The sequence below is a fragment of the Acanthaster planci genome, linkage group LG13 (genome assembly GCF_054643075.1).
Source record: "Acanthaster planci isolate LZ-2023a linkage group LG13, COTS_SCS, whole genome shotgun sequence".
Lineage (NCBI taxonomy): Eukaryota > Metazoa > Echinodermata > Asteroidea > Valvatida > Acanthasteridae > Acanthaster > Acanthaster planci.
The window spans coordinates 5,678,711-5,701,854 of NC_141789.1; the positions used below are offsets into that span (position 1 = coordinate 5,678,711).

The 23,144-nt window shown below is 39.9% G+C and overlaps 1 protein-coding gene across 4 annotated transcripts in view; it reads right to left on the reverse strand.

The window, feature by feature from the left end:
- Positions 1 to 23,144, reverse strand: part of LOC110982470 (xaa-Pro aminopeptidase 1-like) — a 32,768-nt gene that overhangs the window by 3,207 nt on the left and 6,417 nt on the right. For 3 of the 4 annotated variants that reach the window (XM_022240877.2, XM_022240878.2, XM_022240876.2), the window contains exons 4-20: positions 17,481 to 17,585; positions 16,856 to 16,896; positions 16,137 to 16,188; positions 14,507 to 14,653; positions 13,741 to 13,836; positions 12,475 to 12,556; positions 11,751 to 11,898; positions 11,382 to 11,426; positions 10,380 to 10,466; positions 9,053 to 9,103; positions 8,256 to 8,314; positions 6,982 to 7,131; positions 5,642 to 5,702; positions 4,353 to 4,422; positions 3,642 to 3,818; positions 1,913 to 1,989; positions 1,605 to 1,703 (exon numbers count right to left, since the gene is read on the reverse strand). In XM_022240877.2, the coding sequence (XP_022096569.2) occupies positions 1,605 to 1,703; positions 1,913 to 1,989; positions 3,642 to 3,818; positions 4,353 to 4,422; positions 5,642 to 5,702; positions 6,982 to 7,131; positions 8,256 to 8,314; positions 9,053 to 9,103; positions 10,380 to 10,466; positions 11,382 to 11,426; positions 11,751 to 11,898; positions 12,475 to 12,556; positions 13,741 to 13,836; positions 14,507 to 14,653; positions 16,137 to 16,188; positions 16,856 to 16,896; positions 17,481 to 17,585 (1,547 nt within the window). The remainder of the gene's footprint in view (positions 1 to 1,604; positions 1,704 to 1,912; positions 1,990 to 3,641; positions 3,819 to 4,352; positions 4,423 to 5,641; positions 5,703 to 6,981; positions 7,132 to 8,255; positions 8,315 to 9,052; positions 9,104 to 10,379; positions 10,467 to 11,381; positions 11,427 to 11,750; positions 11,899 to 12,474; positions 12,557 to 13,740; positions 13,837 to 14,506; positions 14,654 to 16,136; positions 16,189 to 16,855; positions 16,897 to 17,480; positions 17,586 to 23,144) is intronic. The other variant, XR_015427460.1, reaches the window with a different exon arrangement.

A 23,144-nucleotide genomic window follows, 5' to 3' on the forward strand; every position in this document is an offset into this window, starting at 1 on the left:
ATTGAATAGTATTTGTAGGATATTACTCATTGCAACCTCATACTTTGCAACATGGCAGAGTGCGTGGCAATGGAGTGGTATTTGCTACCACAAGAGGCCATGCAACCAAGTTCAGCATATGTGACCCGCTCTGCAAAAAAAGGGTATTAAGGGACGCTGTGCTATTTCACACAAAGGGCTTTTTTATGTGGACTGGGTGATTTTTTCCTTCTTGGTTTATTGGCTTCTATTATATCAGTACTTCCACAATTCATACAAGAAACCTAACTGTTGCTACGGGAATCAAGAAACTCTCTTCTTGGCTGATTTCTTTTTCCACTTCCTGTGTTTAAAGGGCTTTATATCTGAAATTAGTTTGGAAAATGTATACGATACGATTATGCGAAAATCAATTCATGTATATCTCCAGATTGCAAAATGCCACAGGGTTCAAACCTTCACCAAATTAAACCTTATAATGTAACCAATTCAAATGTGTATGTAACTCATTTTGAAAAAAAAAGTCCTATAATACCCATTTTGGTGGAGCTGATCACATATGGTCCACCTCCATAAACTTCTCACTCAGGTTTTGTGTTTGTGTGCATGACAAATGGGGGACTAGCATTTTTAAATGTCAGCCAGGGGTGAGGGCACGTTTGATATTTTCACTTGTCAGCTGTGCCTGTAAGTAGAAATCCAGATCACATTTACACATAATCCTCCGGTGTAACGTTGTTAAGATAAAAAAACAGCCCAGACTACCTGACCCATAGCTCTCAAAACTAACAGCAAACTGGGCAGACTTTGGTACAACCAGGTTTCAGAAAAACAGAAAAAAATCAACCAGAACAAAAACAATTGTCAAGAACTATTGTTTTGTCTCATAATGATGCCTTTGGACCCTCCACCATCAACAACTGTTTTGTGTGGGTAAACCCCTTTACCAATTCATCCAGAAAAACTACCCAGAATCCACTCTGCCTGGGAGTATCCCCTCATCAATGGTATACAGGAGTGGTTGCTGGGAATCATTTTGACTGGATACCTGGCACACATTCCTCAATCACACAATCTGATAAAGACTGAGAGTGCTCAGCCTGCCCTGGGGCACATGTACACAAACCTGTATGTGCTTAGTCTCATGGTCCCAACCAACTGAGCATTAATGCTATGTACAAACAATCTATATTGATCCTGCACAGAGCAGACAGTAGTTGGGAGCACTAGACAAAAGTGACTGCCAGCAAACCCTCACTCTTCACAGGGTGGTTGTTGCTTCTTAAGCAAACAGATGAAGGCACAAAGACATCTATTAACAAACTATAGATGGCGTTGTACTGCCTGGTGTGCTGTGAGTGAGATCATGCAGGCAAAAATCTAACCTTGCTCACAAATACCATTTTAGTGATATGCAAATTTCTGTGGGCAAAATGCATATACATGTAACAACCTGGCAAAAAACGTCCAACAGAAAATGGAGCATAAGGGCCCAAGAAATCCTATTTAAATTCTGCTTTCCTATTTTCAGGGAGTCACGATGTGCACAAAGCCATTAGTTGGTTTCCTACAGAAATAATGACATTTTCTCTTGCAGTATTACTGACAAAAAGAAAACAATTTACCTCTGCCTCTGAGAGCAAAGAGGGCTCAATCATCTTGGTCTGTATTGGCACAAGGGTCACTGTCTCAAACGTCAGGAAACCAGTATTTCTGAAATTGTACTTTAAAGAAAGAACAACAAAGTTTGAAGGTTTTGCAGAAGTGGTCAATAAGAGAAGAGATAGATGTTGTAATGACACCCCTCCTGTCCCATGGCCATGGGTCAGAAGGGTACAAGTAATATCACTTTCAGAGGATACATGTAATCTCCTTTGCTTTAGAAGCACTTGATTTTACTTAATTTGAAAAGGAATCAAACAATTTGTTCTACCTTTGTTTCAACTGGTTTGATGAGTACGATGTTTTCAATTCGTATGCCAAATTCTCCATCCTCATAATATCCAGGTTCTGCACAAAGAAAGGCAGTTAACCTTGTCATTATAATCTCCCTCTCTTGAAACACTTACATGAGGATTTCCGTTTATGCCTCCCAAGTAAAGTACTAGTTTCTGCCCCATTCATTCTTTGTCAGTTGTTGCCATCACAAGACCAGTCACAAGTAACAGTGTGACAAAGGAATGCTTTTGTTACAGTACATTATAATAGCTTGTGACTTAAATTCAGACTGGGCGCCTTGTGTTGGCCTTGTGCGGTCTTGCAAGGTCTCAGTGTCAACACTACTCTTTGTAGAAGTACCAATATACGGCAAAGGAGAAAGGATTGTACGGGCCATTTGTCCATTTCAACTTTGCACATGGCACAGATGCGAAGACTGCACCCCACCAAAAACTGGCCACACATGCCCAGCATGGCCTGCACCGTTAAGGCATGATCCTGTACACAGGCAATCTTTTCCCACCATAAGAATACTGATACTATGTAAAAATACACCTCTCATTCCAACATGGAGCAGAAAGGCAATTTCAGGCCATAATCACTTTTGCTTTATAAACATGAGCTTTGTGGCTAAAAACTCCCACCAGTGAGAGAACATACTACTTGCTTGCTAAAGGGAAAATCAAGAAAAAAATTGATGCAAGTCACATGTTCAAAAGAAAGCACTTTTCATGTGATAAATTTGGGAAAATATTTTTTCAAACTTATTTTTTTTAGGGGGGATGCGCTAACAGAGAAATGTCTGTAGCAGACTTTTAATGATTCAACATCTAGACCAGCACTGTACATAAAGCTGCTTAGTCAGTGGTCTGAAAATATTCAGTGAAAGTGCAAACATGAGTGAACATGACTCATGACGGTAAAGCATTGACAGACAGTATTAATTTGGGGGAATTGGAAACAGGTAAGACTCCAAATAGGCTGCAAAGCATGATTACTTTAGCAAAATGAACAAAACTGTTCACTTTTTTCTGTTCAAAATTGTTGTCCTTGGACTATTACTCATTTGCTGCATCTCAGTCAGAGAAAACATGCTAAAGAATTGGCACAGCAGAAGGGTAAGCTTGAATGAGGGCATTGAAGCTTAAAACACTTTGGAATTAACAATCTTATGACAACAAGGTTAAATACTCAGATATTTAATGGAGTGGTATTTGAGCCGAGAACCTCACAAAGTATCTACAGGTTCAATTACACAATGCAGCAAACCTGAAATTTAGGGCTCAATAACTATCAATATTCAATAAATACTACAGCCAAAATATGGGTCCATAGCTCAGATGAAAAAGCATGTTACCAGCCAAAGTCAGTTTCCCTTTTTACCGTAACATCAACCTTAATGCAATGGTGTAGTCAAAACCGTTACAACACCACATCATTCATAAGACCAAAAATAAGACTAGTCACAAGCAACGAGGAGAACAATAACAAAGTAATGCTTTTGTTACAGCTCATTTGAATAGCCTGTCACTTGAATTCAGACAGGATACAGGTTTCCTCATGGTCTTGTGATGGCCTAAAGATATCACATTAACAACGTTACCTCAACATAATGTCAAACATTAATGTAGTAACCTAGCACGTAACCCAACTGTCCTATCCATGAGACACATCCTCCTCTAACCCCCCCCACCAAGGCCCATTCCCACAGTCATTCTCCTCACCATCTGACATGAAGACTCCAGCTTCAAGGGCTGCATCAAAGGCAGTCACCTTACAGCTGATTTGCTGGGGGCCTTCATGAACATTCAGGAAAGCCCCCACCCCATGGCCGGTACCGTGGAGGTAGTCCAGGCCAGCTTCCCACAGGGAACGCCGAGCAAAGGAGTCTATCATACTGCCTAGTAGGTAAAGAATAAATGAGTCAAGATCAGTTACGATTCTTCCATCAGGGTTCTGTACCGGCACCAGAATGCTGTGACTAACCGGCATTTCTGAATTTTAATTAGTGAATGGTCCATTACCAAGATCAATGTAACTTGAACTATCTACACCCTTGAACACTGTATTCAAAATGCATTCATGATTTTTCAAAATTTCTTAATCACACAGTGGCCATGATCAACTGGAATCCTTTTTTCGTATTCCCCAAAATGCAAACAACCATTTAAAGGGACTGGGCATTTGCCACAAATTTAAAAGTTTGCCATTCAGTTAGCAACCATTAACCATTTATAATTAGTAAACCAAAACAGATTTCCCCCTCCCCAAAAAAGAAAGTGAAAATAAAAGGTACTGGCATACCTTTGATTTCCACTTACATGTTCTGATAAAAAATATTTTTGTTCACAAATTACAAATAAAAATGAGCTTGGAAGCGACACAACAAATTTTTCATTAAATTTGTTTCAGTATTTCTACAAATTACTGCGCACCTGTTGTCCCACAGGGAAAGACAGCAGTGGCCACAGATATGACACCTTTGAGTACTCTGGTGAAACATTCCTGTTAAAAAAGAGAAGTGGACCATCACAGATATATGAAGCACATGTGCTTTGGATGAGATCTTGCATAGGTTTCACAGAATGCTTTGAATGTAGTGAGATGAGGTGAATCAAAGACAATCTCATATAACGAGAGAAGCACCATAGCCACAGACTGTCAGACCTTGCATCATCCTTACTACCTTCTTCTACACCTTGGTCACTATGCATTCTATGCATTTGTGGTTCAAATCTCAAGAGACATTCATGAGGACCCACTTTTTATACAGATAGAATGTTGCTCTTCCTACAGGCTAAACAAGAGAAAGGTCATTTAATTCTCGGCAGGTCGGATACATTAACACAATGTGTTCACGGTGAACCCTATAAATGCCATAACTCCTATGACTATGCTGCCTGAATAATTGCTGTGAAGTTCCAAAATCACATTTGTATTCGCATCAACACCCGGCTTGTGCCAGCCTTTGTATATACTGTTTTTCCAACCTGCAGCAGTGGCTGATTTCATGAAACGCTTAGATATGTCTTAAGAAGGGTAACTTGTCTTATCTTACAACTCGTCTTAGGATCAATTTCACTAAACTTGAGGACACAAGTTCAACAAGTCCTAACTTTGTCAAGAACTCTTCCTAACTTAAGATTGGTCTGAGGGTCGTCTTATCTCATAAATGCATGCAGTAATCGTTGAAATGAAAGACAAGTATTGTCCTAGAGCTATAAATGTGACAGTTTTGTTGGATGAAAACTAGCTGCAGAAACAGACTTGAAAAGTGTCATTGTTTACAATTGGGCAGTTTTAATTAAAGCAAACTGCTAAAAAATATTACAGTACGGGAAAACCTTCGTCCTTTTAAAATGGAATTATCAAACTGATTGGAAGCATACATGAGTCAACTGTTTTTCAACACGTTCGTATTTTGGCTTTCCCTTTATTTTCAACAACTGTTTTTGTGAAAGAGTACAATGAAACATGAAACAGCCACCAAATTTCTAGTTACGACTAATCTTTCTTAAGATGGGTTTGGTCAAATCGATCTTGGAACCCTAAAGATAAGTTGCAAGATAAGATGAGTTTCGTGAAATCAGCCCCTGGTAGGCTACATAAAAGTTGACAGGTTTGGAAGCAGCATGACCATCCAGATAAACAGAACACAAGAACTGTGAGCCAAGACATTCTTTCACTAAATAACAAACCAACTAAAAAAGTTCCTTTCTGTTACCTTTTGGTATGGTGTTGGCGTGCCAAGATGCATGGCCCTTGTCACATCTGTTGTACCATCCCTGATATAAAAGTTGAGAAAAAGGAATATGGCTGTTTATGTCAGGAGTGTTAACATGATGAAATTTTTTATTTGTTCCCAATGTCTCATCATTCTACACTGCAGCAGCAGCATCAGCATCATCATCAGCCCGACCATGAAGAAAACATCGCTTCCCAGGTTGTGGTTCTAAAATCAGGGCAGCACAGTCAAATTCCTATTTCCCTATGTTAGATGTACATACGGCTATGGCCTCCACAGTCCCGAACTACCACACCAAAATCAAGCTGTGTAGGCCATCTTGGATTGATTATATATGAGCTTTATACCCCTCATGGTAATCAGTAAAGAGAAGACGGGCTGATGGCAGACCTTTTGAAATTGGGTGCCCAATGCCAACATCATGGCCTTACATTCCGACGAAAATTTCTTACTTTTGCTCCATGTCATACAAACACAAACCTGTTTACATATCTGGTGTGTCACCCTAATTAAGGGTGGGAATTTACGTTTAAGTTGAAAAAAGTTCAGAAAACTTTCCCATAGCGTTTAAACATTTATACGTTTTTAACACTTTACAGGAGTCACTGCCGCCTTCCTTGGTGCTTTCAAATATGCATAATTGTACAGTTCATACAATGTAAGCAGTTGATACAAAGTTCCCTTGATGAATTCATGGTATTCCTTAGATATGTCCGAGCAGTAATGTGTTCTGAAAATCACATTACATTTGTGTAGAGGCATCATTTACTATAAAAATGAATGCCAGATTCTGTCCATTGAAACGTCAAACCTCTAAAAGGGGCAGTTCCGTTTAAATGTTTGGGAAAATCTGTACAAGGGTTGAGAACTTTTTTTGTTTAAACATGTAAATGTCCCCCCCCTTAACCCCAATGGGACATTACAATTATGTAAGAGCACACGCAGGGCCTAGCAGCCCAAGAGCAGGTGTAAAAATAGCAAGGTTCACCTTTTTCTAATTTAGTACGTGGAGTTCTTTCTCATTCCACTAAGACAGGGTGAATTTTGGGTAATATCTACTACTTAATTGCTAATTCTGAACGCAAAGTTTTGAGTTGAAAAGTTGAATTGCTCACAAGACAACTGTCTTGCTTACACACTAAAATAACCGTCTTACCATTCCAGAGGGCAACAATATGAGTGCTCTGAAAGCATATCATTATTACAATCTTTTCTGGCTCTATCTAGTGGGTTCAAAATCACAAGATGAACTCTTTGGAACTGAGCTCCCACTCTGTGGAGCCAGATTTTTGGAGGAGAAACATTCCATGGGAACCTACTTGAACTGCCCTCCCGAGTCACACAGATAGATCTCCTGGGTGCTGAGGGGCGCATCCGTTTCAGGGCTGGCTTGGTAATGAATAATGGCTCCATGAGCCCCTATGCTGGAGATTGTAGCGAAGCTCAGACTGATGTAGTCTTCCTGCTGTCTACGTAAATATAACCAATGACAGGTAACACCTCAACAGTAATGACTGTTATCATTTACAAAGTTGTATTCCAGTCCATCTTAAGTCCCTACAAGTCCATCACAAGTCATTCATTCATAAGCCAATTCACAAGCTATTCAAACAAGCTGCAAAAAAAGCATTCCTTTGTCATTGTTCACCCTGTTACTTGTGACTGAACTTGTGAAGGGTCTTGTGATGGACACAAATACAACACCGATCATTTATTTTATGGAGCACCTGTACCTACCCATAGACCCTTCTCATACTGCCTACTCCATAACACCTGAATAAGACCCCCATCATCTGATTAGACAGTTGTCAATCATATGCCATGAATTATTCAGTGTAATCAATGGCAAACCACTGAATACACCGTTTGATATACCAGTGTACTGCACCTATGCAGTAGGTATGTACACAAAGTCGCGGCTTTTCGCACATACATACAAATCACAGGTAATACAGACAGAAATGAAACAATGATATACAGGAATATCTGTTCTGGCATAAACTGAATCAGAACATGAAAACTTTGTTGTACCTTGATGTCCAAGTGACAAAACAAAATGGCGACAGTTAACAAAGGATTTATTCAGGCATTGTACATTTCAAATTCTTGAAACAGAAAGTACAATTTCATTTGTCGACAGGCTGAACATTTTATGCCAAACATTCAACCTGTCACCCCATAAAATTAATCTGACCACTGCACTCATGGAATAAGGCAATAAATATGTGCTGGGCCAGTCTGAAACGTGCGGGCATTATCACTTCTCAATAGGCATTATCAAATGTTAATACACGGTCAAGTTGCATGTTGTTGAATAGGGAGACTGTCTGAGGTATTTGTGAATGATCATTATATGTATATTATTGGTGTAGATAGCCAAAATTTGCAGAATGTTCAACTTAGCTTGTAAGAGGCTCTGTGTCGAAATTCCCATTTTCCACATCAGTAAGCAGGAAGTGTTTTACATTGAATCATGCAGCTTATCATTTGCAGTTTCAACAGCACAGTGAATGTTTAAAACTTTTTTTGAATTTTTTTTCTGTTATTCTATACAAGAGCAACGGCTAAGAGACTATAAGTTTACAATACGCACCTTCGTAACTGTTCCAGCTGATCTGAGGCTGATATCTCTGTCAGATGGCCCTTAGGGACCTAAAGCAACAAAGAAAACAAACAACAAAGACTAATGGAAATATTACAAACAGACACCAATCAAGTCAGGTTTCTAAAGCCATGTTTGTACTCAGGCAGGTCAACTGAGAATGCAGGTAAGAACTAATGTGGTAATATTTCTCATTATCTCCCAACGTACCTACAGTCAGGATGACATCGTCTCATCTTAGCCACCCTTGGCTTCTCTATTCTGCCACTTTCATAGGTATATTGAAGTCTCTCCTACACCCAAGTTGGTTCTCAGTTGTGGTTGTTATGTGTCAATAGAAACCTATGTCCTTCCTGGCACAGTGTATGAGTAAACATTTTTATTCCTAATAACATGTGATTTTTATATTGCAGTAATAAGAGAGACCAACTGCTCAAATGGAGTTCATGGTTCAAAGTATATGAACACCATGTGCTTTAATAGAAGTGTCACACTGGAAGGTGCATAAATACGCATTAGCTAGCTGGAAAAGTGACTGACTCTTCTATGATCAAGTGAAGACACTATAAATCATAACCCGTCCAATTGTAAATCTTCAGGTTCACATTTCAATGATCAGAATCATGACAAGCAGATGCAAATTGAATGTCACATCCACTTTGGAAAAATGGCTGATATGACTGAATTGAATACCCTGAATGAATGTGGCACTGGGCAGAGACAGTGTCGACCTATGATGCTGATGAAAAGTTCTTGAGTTAGTTGTGTGAAATCTTGCTCTAACATACCTCCTTTTCCAACCACTGGAAGTATTCACACAGTGCGACTGCATCACGTATCTGCAACAGACAGTAAGAGTGGGAATACTTAATACACTCACTCAATACATATGCCTTCCAAAGAAAAAAAACTTGTAAAAAGCTTCCTCCCAACCATTCTTTGTCTCTGTCCTTTAGAAATTGGAATGAACACACAATGCACAGGGCTCCCATGTGCATGTACATGTAGGTATGATATGAAGCTTAGCATGATGTCATATGGTAGAGGATAGTTTGGGGGAAAAAAAGGACATGTTCACTAAGTTTCAGCTACCTGTCAGTGAAAGTATCACAAAAAATGTTGTAAAAAATTTCACTTTGGCAAGATGAATTGATACCCTGGACATTAGTCATAGTGTAACAAAGATTTCAACCAACCTGGGTTACTTCTACACAAACATCAAATCACAATAAAATCCAAACGCACAGAAATTTTAGGTGAAGAGAATTTTGTTTATTGAGAACTAAACAGTGCCACTGGCTTCAATACAAACAATGCCCTATGTTTATTAACCACTTGCTGCCAGGAGGTTTGAAAAAGGGCCATTTTTAAGATTTTCAGTTTTCAAAATTCTTCAAAAATTTATCATGTCATTTAATGGAATTTACACCCACATGAATGAATGTCTGGTGGCTACCCTAATCTGACAGACAAAATCTATTGATGCCTGAGTATTTCAGCCAGGCCTGCAACCTTGTAAAAAGAGCCCAGATTGTGCGGTGTTATGTAACTTTCTTTTTGTTCACGAACCTGGCTCCGTGTGGTGCTGCTGACCTCTTTTCAATAGGGGCCAGATTAGCATGCAGCAGTATTGCGTGGCTCATCGCTGAGGTGGTGGTGGAGAGCTTTTGTCCCCGGTGGTAAGCCGCTCCCACTAAATGCCCCAAACTGTGGTATACTGTTTCAAAACAAGGCTGGATTATCTCCACTTTTGAGAGTGAAAAAATGTCGGTAATGCCCAGCAGCCTGGTCTTCTGTTCAGAGTATGGTCTTTTGTTACAAGGCCCAATTCCCTTTGTCCGATTTCGAAGACCCCGGCCACGTGTATAAAGCATACTGTCCGGTACCAGAAACCCCGGCGGCAAGTGGTTAACGAGCAGGTTGCACATTGAAACACAACTGAGATACACACATCAACAAACCATTGCAAAGTAAATGAAACACAAGACATTGGCTCAAACCTGTACATGTAAGTCTAACTGAAACCCAAATGAGTATTGAAAAAAAAAATATACAATAGCATAAGTACATGAACACAAGGAAGGAGACCAGAAATCTGCATATCGAAAGCCTTACATGTGCATTCTTCATGCCCTGTATCTCCACCTCATTTTTGACAGCTTTGCTGGCCAGCACAGGGGTCCCTTGCAAGACGCACTGAGACTAAAAATAGCAACAACAAAAAGTAAGACAGATCAGTCAAAGCTTGAAACTTCTAAACAACAGGAATTTTAAAAAAGAGAAAAGGACTATTGGCTACAAGCTGATAGGTTAATTAGTAACATAATCTGTCATTTAAAAACTCTCTTCCAGGCAACTGGTTAAAAACATTTTAAATTAACCGTTTCATGGTGGCGGGGGGCCATAAACACAATTTGGCCATCTGTACTCACAGGAACAAACGTTGGGTTAAACCACTACACATGCCATGAGTCACTGCTGGTAACCCTTATAACTCCCCGTTTTGTACACACACAGTCTGAGAGGTCTTTGGAGGCAGACTGTGTGTTGAGTTTGAACTTGACCACTGCATATGGCCTGCTGTTATGGCCCAAACTACTCTGTAGCAGTATACTAGAGTGTTGCCAGATTGCGGTCCGAATGACTATGAGTTTGTATTCGTGGCTTTTGGCTGTACACGCATATCACCTAATGGAAGCTCAGCATTTCAAGTATTACTCAGTTTGTTACAAGACCACCACATGTCAGATGAAAATTGTCAATTCACATGGTCAATTTATTTGCAATCTAGGCTGTCAATATTTCTTTTATTACTGAAAACTTTATATCAACCCCTTACAAGTTTTATAGCAATAAGTATTTATTCTGTTATGCCCATGCACCTAGCATAACTGTCTTTGATTTCACACCTACTCTACAAGTAAGATTACTCATGTCAGAAATGAAGGGTGCAAAAAGACCAGAGGCCCCTTGGGCAAAAGACTGAGGTCACCCAAAATATCTGTTATGTTTCAGAATGCTTGGTTGTAACAATTTTTCCATTAGGAGTTTGACCACTTTTTATGAGTTTCCATAGCTGTGTTTGTGTGTGAAAACAATGAAGTCTTTGAGCATTACCTTGGGAATGCAGCTGACAAGAGCATTGCTGGACTTGGGACTAATCTAAGTAAAACAAAAATACAAAGGAAGGCTATTTGAATATGTAACAATAAATAGTGCAAATTTATGAATGAAAAAGCTCTGATCTATGAGCAGTTTTCTGTCCAAACAGTGGTTGTCCATGAAGTTGATCTGCACAACCTGCTGATGGAATAATCAGGAATACCAGAAATGATTCTCAAGTTGTCAAGAGCCTGAAAATAAGACCAGAAACGGTTTTGTAGATGAACTGGACAGCGCCCTCTACACCTCCTGCTCTTACTCCACTGAGTCTAAAACAACTTTCTGAGCCCACAATGGATTTCTACAAGGAACAGGTTAACATACCCATGTCTTTCCAGTACTACTTCCCTCTTGATAAAGATCAGCCAGGAACTGTTGGATGGCATCATACTCTTGGATGTCTACTTTCAACCCATTGTGCATCAGATGGTCTCTTACATCTTTCGTTAACTTCTGCTCATCTATGAACAAGCTGAATAATAAAGGTAAAGGGTCAAAATAGAACAGTTGTTACAAGAACCCTCTGCTACTAATCTGTACTCATCTCAGAATTATTGTGGAGTCCATTGTAAGTTCTCACAAGTCCATCAAAAGTCTGCAAGCAAGTCATTTTAAACCGTGACAAAGACAATCCTCTGTCCTATCATCCCCTAATATTTCTGGCTATAGCATTGTAAGTGGAGTTGTTATGGACTTGTGACTAGGCTTCACTGCAACACAGACTTAAATCAGGACATTACAATAGTGCAGTTAATTCGAGCACAATTTTACCGTGACACCACATCCAAATATAAAAATACAAAGTGTGCTGGGAAGTGGTGGGAAGTGATCTATTTACGCTGTGACTGTTTCAGTGGCAGTTTCTTTCACATTGGCAGAACAAACCTTAAAGTTGAAGAGAGGTACTGAAGCCGGCATTGTGAGTTGTGGGGGTATTTATTTAACATAAAATTCCTTCCTCTTGATGAAACGTACGATTCCAAGGTAAACAGAGGCAGAGTTTCAAGTGACCTGATTCTACGTTGACAAGACTTTTCTGAATACTCACTATACAGTGTCCATGCTGACAACTGCATAAGCAAAGAAGACAGGGTTATACTGGATGTCAGATCCCCTTAAATTGAAAAGCCCTGGAGAAACCAAATGCAAAATCAGTTAAAAATGTAACTGTTATTTGCCCAGCCCTAGTAGTCAAAACTCTTTCTACCCATAAAATCTAAAACTACCATATTTTATAATCATACTCTCTGTGCAAATGGACAATGTAGTGTTATTTTCTTCCTCTGAAAAAAAGTTACTTTTAGTGGTGACTCTCGTAATAGCATCAAGATCAAATGATTAATCAAAACCCTAATAATAATAATAATAACAATGAACCGCTTTTGTATAGCCTATATCACAATTTGATAAAAGTCTCTATGCGCTAGAAGAGCAAAAAGACAGTGGAGAAAAAACAAAAGAGAAAATACTTTTGAATGGTGATGACACAATAGCAAAGTAGAGTCCTTCAACTGTTGAAGGATTGAGGATGGTTAGGGCTAGCACAGAGGCACACAGAAGCCCCTGCATTCTACATCTACAGGTACTTTGAACACTTGGCCAATCAGCAGGAAGAATTATCATAGCATGAAACAATCAATGCCATCAGCTGAAAAGCCAGGTTAGATCTCAACAACCAATTCAATGCCATCAGCTGAAAAGCCAGGTTAGATCTCAACAACCAATTCAATGCCATCAGCTGAAAAGCCAGGTTAGATCTCAACAACCAATTCAATGCCATCAGCTGAAAAGCCAGGTTAGATCTCAACAACCAATTCAATGCCATCAGCTGAAAAGCCAGGTTAGATCTCAACAACCAATTCAATGCCATCAGCTGAAAAGCCAGGTTAGATCTCAACAACCAATTCAATGCCATCAGCTGAAAAGCCAGGTTAGATCTCAACAACCAATTCAATGCCATCAGCTGAAAAGCCAGGTTAGATCTCAACAACCAATTCAATGCCATCAGCTGAAAAGCCAGGTTAGATCTCAACAACCAATTCAATGCCATCAGCTGAAAAGCCAGGTTAGATCTTGAGAATATGAGGGCTGAAGAGTACGCTGAATAATGAGGCAAACACCCACAGATTCATGAGATTTCAACTCTGGACAAATTCTACTATACAGTAGTTTCAGTAACAGCATGAAGCAAATTTGTGCGGGCAAAGGCAGGAGAATGGCACTAAAAAATGGAAATTTTCATTCTCTGCATGTACAGGTATTATACGCATGCAGGTATCCCATGAAAGCAATCTTGTGACAGAAATGAACCTACAGGCAATTTCATCCAGAGCAGTCAGGACTAGGTACTGGGCATCCTTGGTGGTCATTGCTTCTTGCATCCTTTTTATTTTCTCTGGCCAAGTAACACCTATCACATTTAGAAACAGTAATACGCAGAGTTACATCTACTATGTATACACAAAAAATGATGGTTAGCTCAACTTCAATGGAAAAAGCTGACCAGCAGTAAAACCAATGCCATATAAAATCAAACAGAACGTTAACAAACCACTAGAACAAGGTCAAATGCTTGAATCACAGTAAGACCTGATATCTCACAGGGAAAAGAAACCTCCTCCTCAATAAAACAAAAAACGAACAAAACAAAAACCACGCACTGTGAAGTGATGACTCTTGCCATACTGTCATGTATGCATATTTCAAAGAGTTAAATGCCTGGCATATCTTAAGGCCTCAATTTTTGCCAAGAATACCCAGAACTTGTGTTACAAATGGGACAACTGAGATATACACATCATAAAGGATGAATTCTACAAACAAAACCAGTGGATGAAAACACTGCACTGCATGTAAAACACACTGACTATATTTATTTATTATTTCAAAATTTAATTTTAAAAAATAGGGGACTAGATCGCTAAAGACATGTGGGAACCAACATGGTGCAGCAAGGTCATACCTACAGGAACAAGGTTACGGCAGGGGCATGACACAAGCTGAATTCCAGTTTCAACAACAAGAAACAAATGAATTGTGAACAAATGGCCACATCTAACTAATGTGGAATCTTGTCTTACCAGCATACTTGGTTTCTAGGACTGTCACTTGGTCAAATGGTGGGGATGGTCTCTCATCCCCCCACACCAGATCCACCAAGTTGACTACAGTGGGTACCAGGGATAAACCCTCTTGGCTGAGTGTAACAGAGAACTTCTTCCACTGATCTGAAGCAGGTAAGATTATCAAGTACCACTCAGGCTGCTGACTGTATTTCACAAAAACAGCTTAACACTACCTTTCCAAATTTTATTCAACAGGTCAAACAAAATGCCATGACGAATTTCCCAAAAGTTACATAGTAAGTCCATGAGTTGTACAATAAATTACGGCACTCACAGTGGATGCCACAAGTTTTGGCCAAATAATAAACAGGTAACTTTATGTACACGCTGTATCATTTTGGTTTTAAAGCCCATCATTGCACAACTCAAGCATCGAGGCCCATGCCAAAACATCAATGCATTACTTCTAGCATTCAAATTTGCAATTTGCTACCTGATTCTGACAAAATACGGGTACATTTGTTAAGTCCACAGCATTTTCAAAATCGATGTCACAATCAATAAAATCAATATTCAAGCAAATGTCACAAAAACATTGGTGGCTCTTGTTCAAACAGCAAAGCTACTTGTATGCCAAATTCATTTACTTACTGTGAGTATGCTATATACCTTATACACCGACTTTAGCACATTTATCCATTTTTATGTTAAGTCTGTTTCTTAACATTAGAATTCCAGCACTGTGAGTGGACAAAAAGTGTAAAAGAATATACCCAGCAAGAAATGAGACCAAGGGGTACCCCCCAACATTATTGTTCCTTAACACATCCCCCCAAGATGTCTGAAAGGAATTCCCCAGATCCCTGCGAGACAATGACCAACACAAAGCAGGGGGGGGGTTCTCTCCGTCTCATACCTTGCTGCATATGTAAAAGAAAGCTGAATGCAATTAGTCAGGTATCCAGAGTTCAATGAAGCTTTCATGAGCATATTAACCACTTCCTGCCGGGGGACCCAGTTTCGAGCACCGTGTGTTTATACGTGTGGCCGGGGTCTCCAAAATTGGACAAAAGGGAACTGGCCTTGTAACAAAAGACCGTTCTTGGAACAAATGACCAGGCTGCTGGGCATTAGTGACATTTTTTCACTCTCCGTATTGGAGAAAATCCAGCCTTGTTTTGAAACAGTATACCATAGTTTGGGGCATTTAGTGCGAGTGGATTACCACCGGGGACAAAAGTGCTCCACCACCGCAGCGATGAGCCACACAGCACCGCTGCACACTAATCTGGCCCCTGTTGAAAAGAGGTCAGCAGCACACGGAGCCAGGTCCATAAACAAAGGAAAGTTACATAACACCGCACAATCTGGGATCTTTTTACAAGGCAGCTTGCCTTGCTGAAATACTCGGGCGTCAATAGATTTTTGTCTGTCAAACTAGAGTGGCCACCAGACAGTAATTCATGTGGGTGTAAACGTCCATTATCTGAAATGATGAATTTTTGAAGAATTTTGAAAACTGAAAATCTTGAAAAAGTCCCAATTATGTGCACTGCATTTTTCAAACCACCCGGCAGAATGTGGTTAATCCTAACATGTCTGCTCTCTTCTCCCAACCTATTCTAGCCTAATATATTCATCTTACCGTGTGCAAACAGGAATGGGTCAACACCAACCCGAGCACCTTTGGGTAAATTCTGTAACACAAAGAAAAATAGCATAATAAATTCAAGTAGGGGAGTCGGGTTGGTGTACTTTCTTTCGTCGCCTTCCACCTCTAGAGGCCTGGGTTCGAATCCGCCTCAGTCCACATGTGGATTGGGTTTCAGTTCCTACCCGAGTCTGGGGATTTTCCCCGAAGCATTTATCCTGGGTTTTCCTCCCATCTCTAAAACTAAACACTTCTTTATTGTCTTCGTCACTCATTATCATCTTGTAACTAGCGCTAAATGTGCTGTTGGATGATTAGATATCATAAATAAGTACAACTTAAATGAAGCCTCTAGAATATTGTATCTGGATTTCTATTGGCTGATAAATGTGAAGAAAGGACCAAAATGATCAAAGCCACCACTGTTTACAGGTTTCTCTGGAAAGTTAACTGGTTCTTGAAAGCAGGTCATTAAGTGGTAACAGAAAGTACATAATGAGAATGGATGTATGCAAGTTAATATACTTTCAGACTTGTACATCATCATCTCGTTGAAAACATTTAAATTTTTGTTCACTAAGGCAACTTGTGCTGTCCTCATTCCATTTTTAAAGAATTATCAACCAGAGCCTGCCATCGCAAAGAAAGCTAGTCCACCAAACACGGCCAACCATCTAGAGTGCTAGACAGCACTCTCAGTAATCTCTAATTACCTTAACCAACCAATCCTCTTGGGTAGGTGTTGTCTTTAAACCTGTAAAATTGAATTTATAGAAAACAATCATACAGTCTTGTTGGTAAGCATATCCTTTTCTTAGAACATCTTACAATTCCCTTAGCAAGTCTGCAGCAAGCCAAAAATCGAAGAAAATAATTCAATAAAAGCTTGGAAGGGAATCATTCCACCAGATAAGAAATTCAGGAAAAAACTCAGACAGTGTCCAATTCAGGCATTTTTGTTTGCAGAGCTTTATACATTCAACAAAGTGAGTCAATGTCAAAATCTGCAGCAGTAACTTAACTATAGATCCTGGAGAAAATCATGTTCTCATGTACAAAAACGGTGCTATTCTTAAACTGATACCATCTGGAACAGATTAAAACGACATGCAATTGTACTACAAAGCCTTCATTTTATACTGTCCCACCAAATCTGTAAAATCTTTCTATGCTCTGCAAAGTTCCGAGTTTGGCTGCCAAGATTTTTTGCTTGCTACCTGTGCATGCCTAATTGTAACAAGTGAAATTCCAAGCCAAATGCTCACTACATTCAAAGTATTAAAGTGTTCGAGAGATGAGAGACAAAAAATCAAGCTTTTCTTTGTTTAATCCACATACCATGCTTCATTAGGGTCCAATTGGAGTCCATTTGCTGTGCTGCTTGTAGAAAGTACCTGCCATCTGTCCACATAGCAGCAATGTCATTGGTCACTATGGCCGTCCCTGTTCATATGAAACAATATCATCCCCATGAATCAGTAATTATTTCTTTGAAATAAAGCTAAAATCAAACCAAACTGGAGTTTGAAGCTTTTCATTGTGGTTACCATGATTCAATTGTGCAGGTATGTAAGATGTCTTTTGCTGCTGAGAGCTTGTATTATGCTCAGCAATTGTGATTGCGGTGTAAGTACTAGAAAAAATAAATACAGCTTTGCATTTGTTATTGAACATTTGGACATAAATGAGTTATAATGAAGTTGTGAACTTTTTAACCCCTTCGCGCCGGGAATTTCTTCCCGAAAGCCAACTCCAAGAATTCCAGCCTCACTTGGCCACGAAGGCCACCTGCCAAACCGCAATTCTCGGTTTGTGGCCCTGCGTGCTCTGCACACTTTGAATTACACGGTGAAAAGGCTGATTGTTCGGTGGCATGCGGCTCTACTCAAGCTTCCACATTCCCGTTGCCTCTTTTCAAAGTGGGGACTGTTGTGAAGCTGGTAATTATGATGCCAATTCGGTCTTTTCATTTCTGGGCTACAAACAAAGGTCAATTACCATATACACAAGTGCCAGGGTCTGCCTTCTTTCACTGTGTTCGGTCCAGCTTGGGCCGAGAATAATAGCTGAAAAGCGGGCTGAGGATCTCAATTTTTAAGGCGTTTCTAGCCACGTCCCGGCGCGAAGGAGTTAAGAGATGAATAAGTCAGCTTGACTCAAAACATAGAAAACATTTCTTGTTCTACAAATTGTGACATCACACATACTTCCATTGATATCATCAATCAGGTGTCTTTGTTTAATCAGGCTGATTTTTGATCACCAATAGTTTCTATTGCTATTTAAGTGTGTATTTGGCTGCATCCAAATCGGTTAGCTATAAGCAGGTCTATGTCTTCACTCCACTGGAAATACATGGAGTCATGCAGACAATAGACCTAGCCATAGCACTGTTTGTTTAGTTTAGGGTTTATTGTTCTATTGTTTTTATATTATTCTATTGTTTTAATTATTCAATCCTTAATTCCTGAAGACTTTGAGCACAGTTTCCTCTTTGGGTACTTTTAAAACTGGGATCTTCATCAAAGTTGTTTTCAACAAAAACATTACAGCACAGAAGACCAGCTCACAGAGACATCATAATATGAACTGACTACCTATCTGAAACAGTTGAAACACTTTCTAACGTGTAGGCCAGGACATAATAGATTAAGAAATTTAATTGGTCGGGCATTGATCATGTGATTTGCCATGCCATGGTGCATGAGTGATGTACCCCACATGGTCCATTAGTTCAATCTTTCCCATTGTGGATATGTGGTTTAAACACATCTTATTTACAAAGTAGAGTGTCCACTTTGATGGCATTGTAGCATTTCAACAGCTAACATCAGAAAGTCAATCTTTTTAAACAAAGGGCTTGAATGATGGAGTTGGAATGGGGAAACTTTTTACTCTTCATATATGTTGAATGATAACTTCCTCTCTGATGAAAGCACTACACATTTTTTAAGCTTCACCAAGTAAACTTGATATTGTCCACAGAGTGTCACAATGTACATATTTCTGAGGCAATTGTTCTCAAATTTGAACAAATGGCTTCCTTTCGCACCTTGCTAGAGTTCTCCCTTGAAGTATTGGTAGTATCAAGTACCGCTGGGCGATTAGTGAATTTTGCTAATCGATTAATCATACACAAACTAATCGCAATTAATGGATTAATCACGAGTAGTGGCAAAAATTCTGAGACATGGTGTCAACACGTGAATATGGTGCTTTCATCAGTTTCATTGCAGAAATTCTGCACAAGTGTAATGCACACTATGCAGCAGCAAGTGCCAGGGCAAGTTTGTTTTCTGTGTTTTCTGCTTTTATGTTATTTCATTAATTCTGAAATCTGGAAAGCCAGTGACAGAATTCTCCGTAGCTGCTATAAAATTATCACAATTACATACAGGTTATGCTGGAATGGTTACGGCTTGAGCTCCAGTTGGATCCGAGTACATACAACGACTACATGTGACTGAGGGCCATTTTTCAACTTCGTCTCTGTCTGAGGCTTCATCTATAAAACCAATCCCTAATTGTAGGCCTGAAGCATTTTAATTAATTTGAAGTACGGTAATGTTTGGCTCTTTTGCATCTAACTTGATATTTTGTGGCACTGTCAGACTTACTATGTGTCAACAACTTCAAAGTCAGGTAAAAAAAAAACATTCGAGGCCTGCAACCGAGCTGCAGTCAAGTATTGGAAAACTACATCGTCTGCCAAAAAAAGGATGCCTGGCCGCCGATTCCATTCTGAACGTGTATAGGACAATTTTTATAAACCTTTGTTGTGGAGGCTCTAATACAGATCGCAGATTCCTTAGTTTTAAAATAAAAAAGCTGCCAGCTTGTCTGAAACTGTTTGAATAGAATAGTTCTTGCCTTTAAACGTGGGAAAAATTCTGATTACTCAGTCCATATTCTCACACTTTGAAGTTCTAAATAACCAGCCTAAACTTCTCAATGGTATAGCCCACAGACATTGTTGTTCAGCCTTCATTCATTGTTTGAGCATGTGAGGCAATATGAATAATTCATCACAAACCAATGGACAGATTACTGGCCAATGATTGCTGCCACAGTCTCCCGGACGGCATTTTGGCACTGCTAAACTGGGCGGGTATCTGGCACACTTTCTAAGATTGGGGCTGCACAGTGCGGCCACGGGGTTGGGTTTCGGTTCCTATCTGTCTCAAAGGGCATTCTGTCTGAACTTTTGAGGTCTGCCAGTGCAGTAAGTGATCACATTCGACCATTACCTTGAGAAATTCTCATTTGTGTAAAATGTGTTTTTGAGTTCAATCGCATTACGGGGGATAGAATGAAGCAATTATTCTGAATTATACAAAATAAGGTAAAAAATAATGGAAATCAGAATTTCATGCGAAGAAAAATTGTTTCATTCATTGAGCATGAAGTACGACAGTTCAGGCATTACTCATCAGACCCACCAAGCTAATTATTCTACAAACCCTTCTTTAAGTGTGGAAAAAATTATGAAATAGAGAAACTTCCAAAGTTTTGTGGATGGGGCAGTAAGGCTGTTCTACATTTACTTGTTTCAGTCACAAAGTTCAAAACTTCAAGACACAAAACAGCTAGCACCAAAATAGATCTGTGCATAATTTGAAACATCTAGATTGTTTGGAATGAATTTATGAACCCATGAACTACGGGCAGTTTACTTCCTTTCAACATGACACAGAAGCCTTGGATACTTGCAGTTGGCAACTCTTGCTACATTTTTGGACTATTAAAGGTTAACAGTAGGAAAGGCTAAAGTTTGTTGAACTGAACTGCCGCCAACCCAGTCGACCACTAGCCTGTCAGTGGAGACTGCCAAAATAAAGCAGGTGTGCCCTAGATCATATCATGTACAGTGTGGTTGTGTGTGTAACTTGGTACTCCGTAACAATCACTACTCCCATATAATTCTACAGTTACTACATGTAATCGTGCTGGGAATCCACGAGAAGTGAAACGATTAGGAGGAACTAATCATGATTAATCAATTAATCGAGATAATCACCCTGTGGTAGTATCAAGCCATTCATTGTATAAATACAACAGATGATATAACTTGTCCTCTCTCTTTCAATTTCAATTAGTTTGGTCATAAAACTACATTTGTTTCCATGTTATTTTATTTTCATGCTACTTGAACAGCCATCGCTGTGTTGCTAATGAGACACAGTGCAGTGCTGGGATTGTTGACTAGACCAAGGGCGGGGTGGAGTCTGTTGACCCAATGATAGGAAACTGATGACCATGCATAATATGCTGCATCCAAGGGCTAAGTTTAGGAGGCTGTACTTGCCAAGGACCAAAGGAGGGGGGGAATGATGAGCATGACAGACTGTGTAAGCATTCAGAAAAAAGGTCTCTTGGGCACAGGATGGATTGCTGAGGATGGCTAAGAAATACACCGTGGGAAAGGAAGGTGACGCTGCTAAGTATAGGAGGGCAAGGAAGGAGGAAAAGCTTAGAATTTGGGAAGGGAAGCCACTCCACGGGAAATTTATGAGGGGCATGGAAGAGGTGGCAGGGAGTAAGAAAGGTACGGTCGAAGAAAGGTGACTTGAAGGAGATGGATGGTCTGATAACTGCTGGACAGGATCAGGCACTGCGGACGAACACGATGAAGGTGAGGACAGGGGGTGCCAACATATCTCCAATGCGCAGGATTTATGGGACAAAGAGGAAACTTTATTTGATTTGGTTTGTAAAATACAGCAAGATGGCCCACAAAGAATGCAAGGGGAGGCATGATAAGTTAGCCAGAGTGATCCACTGGGATGTGAGTTGGAAACGAGGGATCAAGGACAAGCGGTGGGAACATGTTCTGTAGAAGGTTCTTGAAACAGAGGAGGAAAAGGTTCTCTGGAACTTCAACAACCAGATTGACCATGCTGTAGAACCCAGGTGGCTGGATGTTCTAGATAAGGGAGCAGAGTTGTGCCACATTATAGATGTGGCTGTGCTGGTGATACAAGGGTTACAAGCTAGAAGGAGGTCCTAAAGAACCAGGATTTGGTGAGGGAACTTCTTAAGTTGTAGAAAGTCAACTGAAGGTCATCCCAGTTGTTGCAAGAGCACTGGGTACCATTCTCAGGTCCCTGGAGAAACACCTCGATGTGATCAGCTCAACTGTGATGGTGGAATTGTTGCAGAAGGTGGCTCTCTTTGGTGCTGCTAGCATTCTATAAATGACACTCAAGGTCTGAGGCTGCAGGACACAGCTTGACTCACATTGTTCACACAGATAAGGATGAGAGCTCTTATTTGTGTGTCATCAAATCATAATGTGCTTTATAGCACTGTTAACTAAGACCAAAGTGCTTTCTGTTATTATCACCACCACTCATTGGGCCCACAACACATTCCAAATATCATCTCAGCTCCCTGGGGAGTATATAGCACGATACAGTCATTTCAGTACAAGCAGCTAAATCAACTACAAGAACCATCTCTGCCCTAACAGGTACCCAATTACTCCTGGATGGGAAGAAGCAATCAGTAACAATTGCCTTGCCCAAGGGCACATGCACTATGACCCCAGGCTGGATTCGAACCCGCAACCTGCGGCTCTACTCGCCAACTACAGATCCCATGCTCTTAACCCTGAGGCCAATCAACTTTAATTGGTTCCAATTTTTAGATATTATACCATAACGATAAATTGTGACATTGTCCCTTTCAAGTGTAATCTTAGACTTCTTGAATAGGCAGAAATACTCGTAAACATTCCATATAAATTCACAAAAAATTTCAAACTACTTACTTGCAATATTCATATGACGTCATCATAATATGATAGTAAATAAAGAGTGGGACAGCCCCTGGCCTAATAATACTTGTTGACTTGTTGATGCATTATGTAATGCCTTGAGAAACATCCTATGGCAGGGTTAAAATTAGTACAATGAATGATGTTACGGAGAGAGGGTTTTGGCTGCAGAATGTTGAGCAAAAGCTGGGAAATGTTTGATAAAACTATCACTGCCACATTTAATA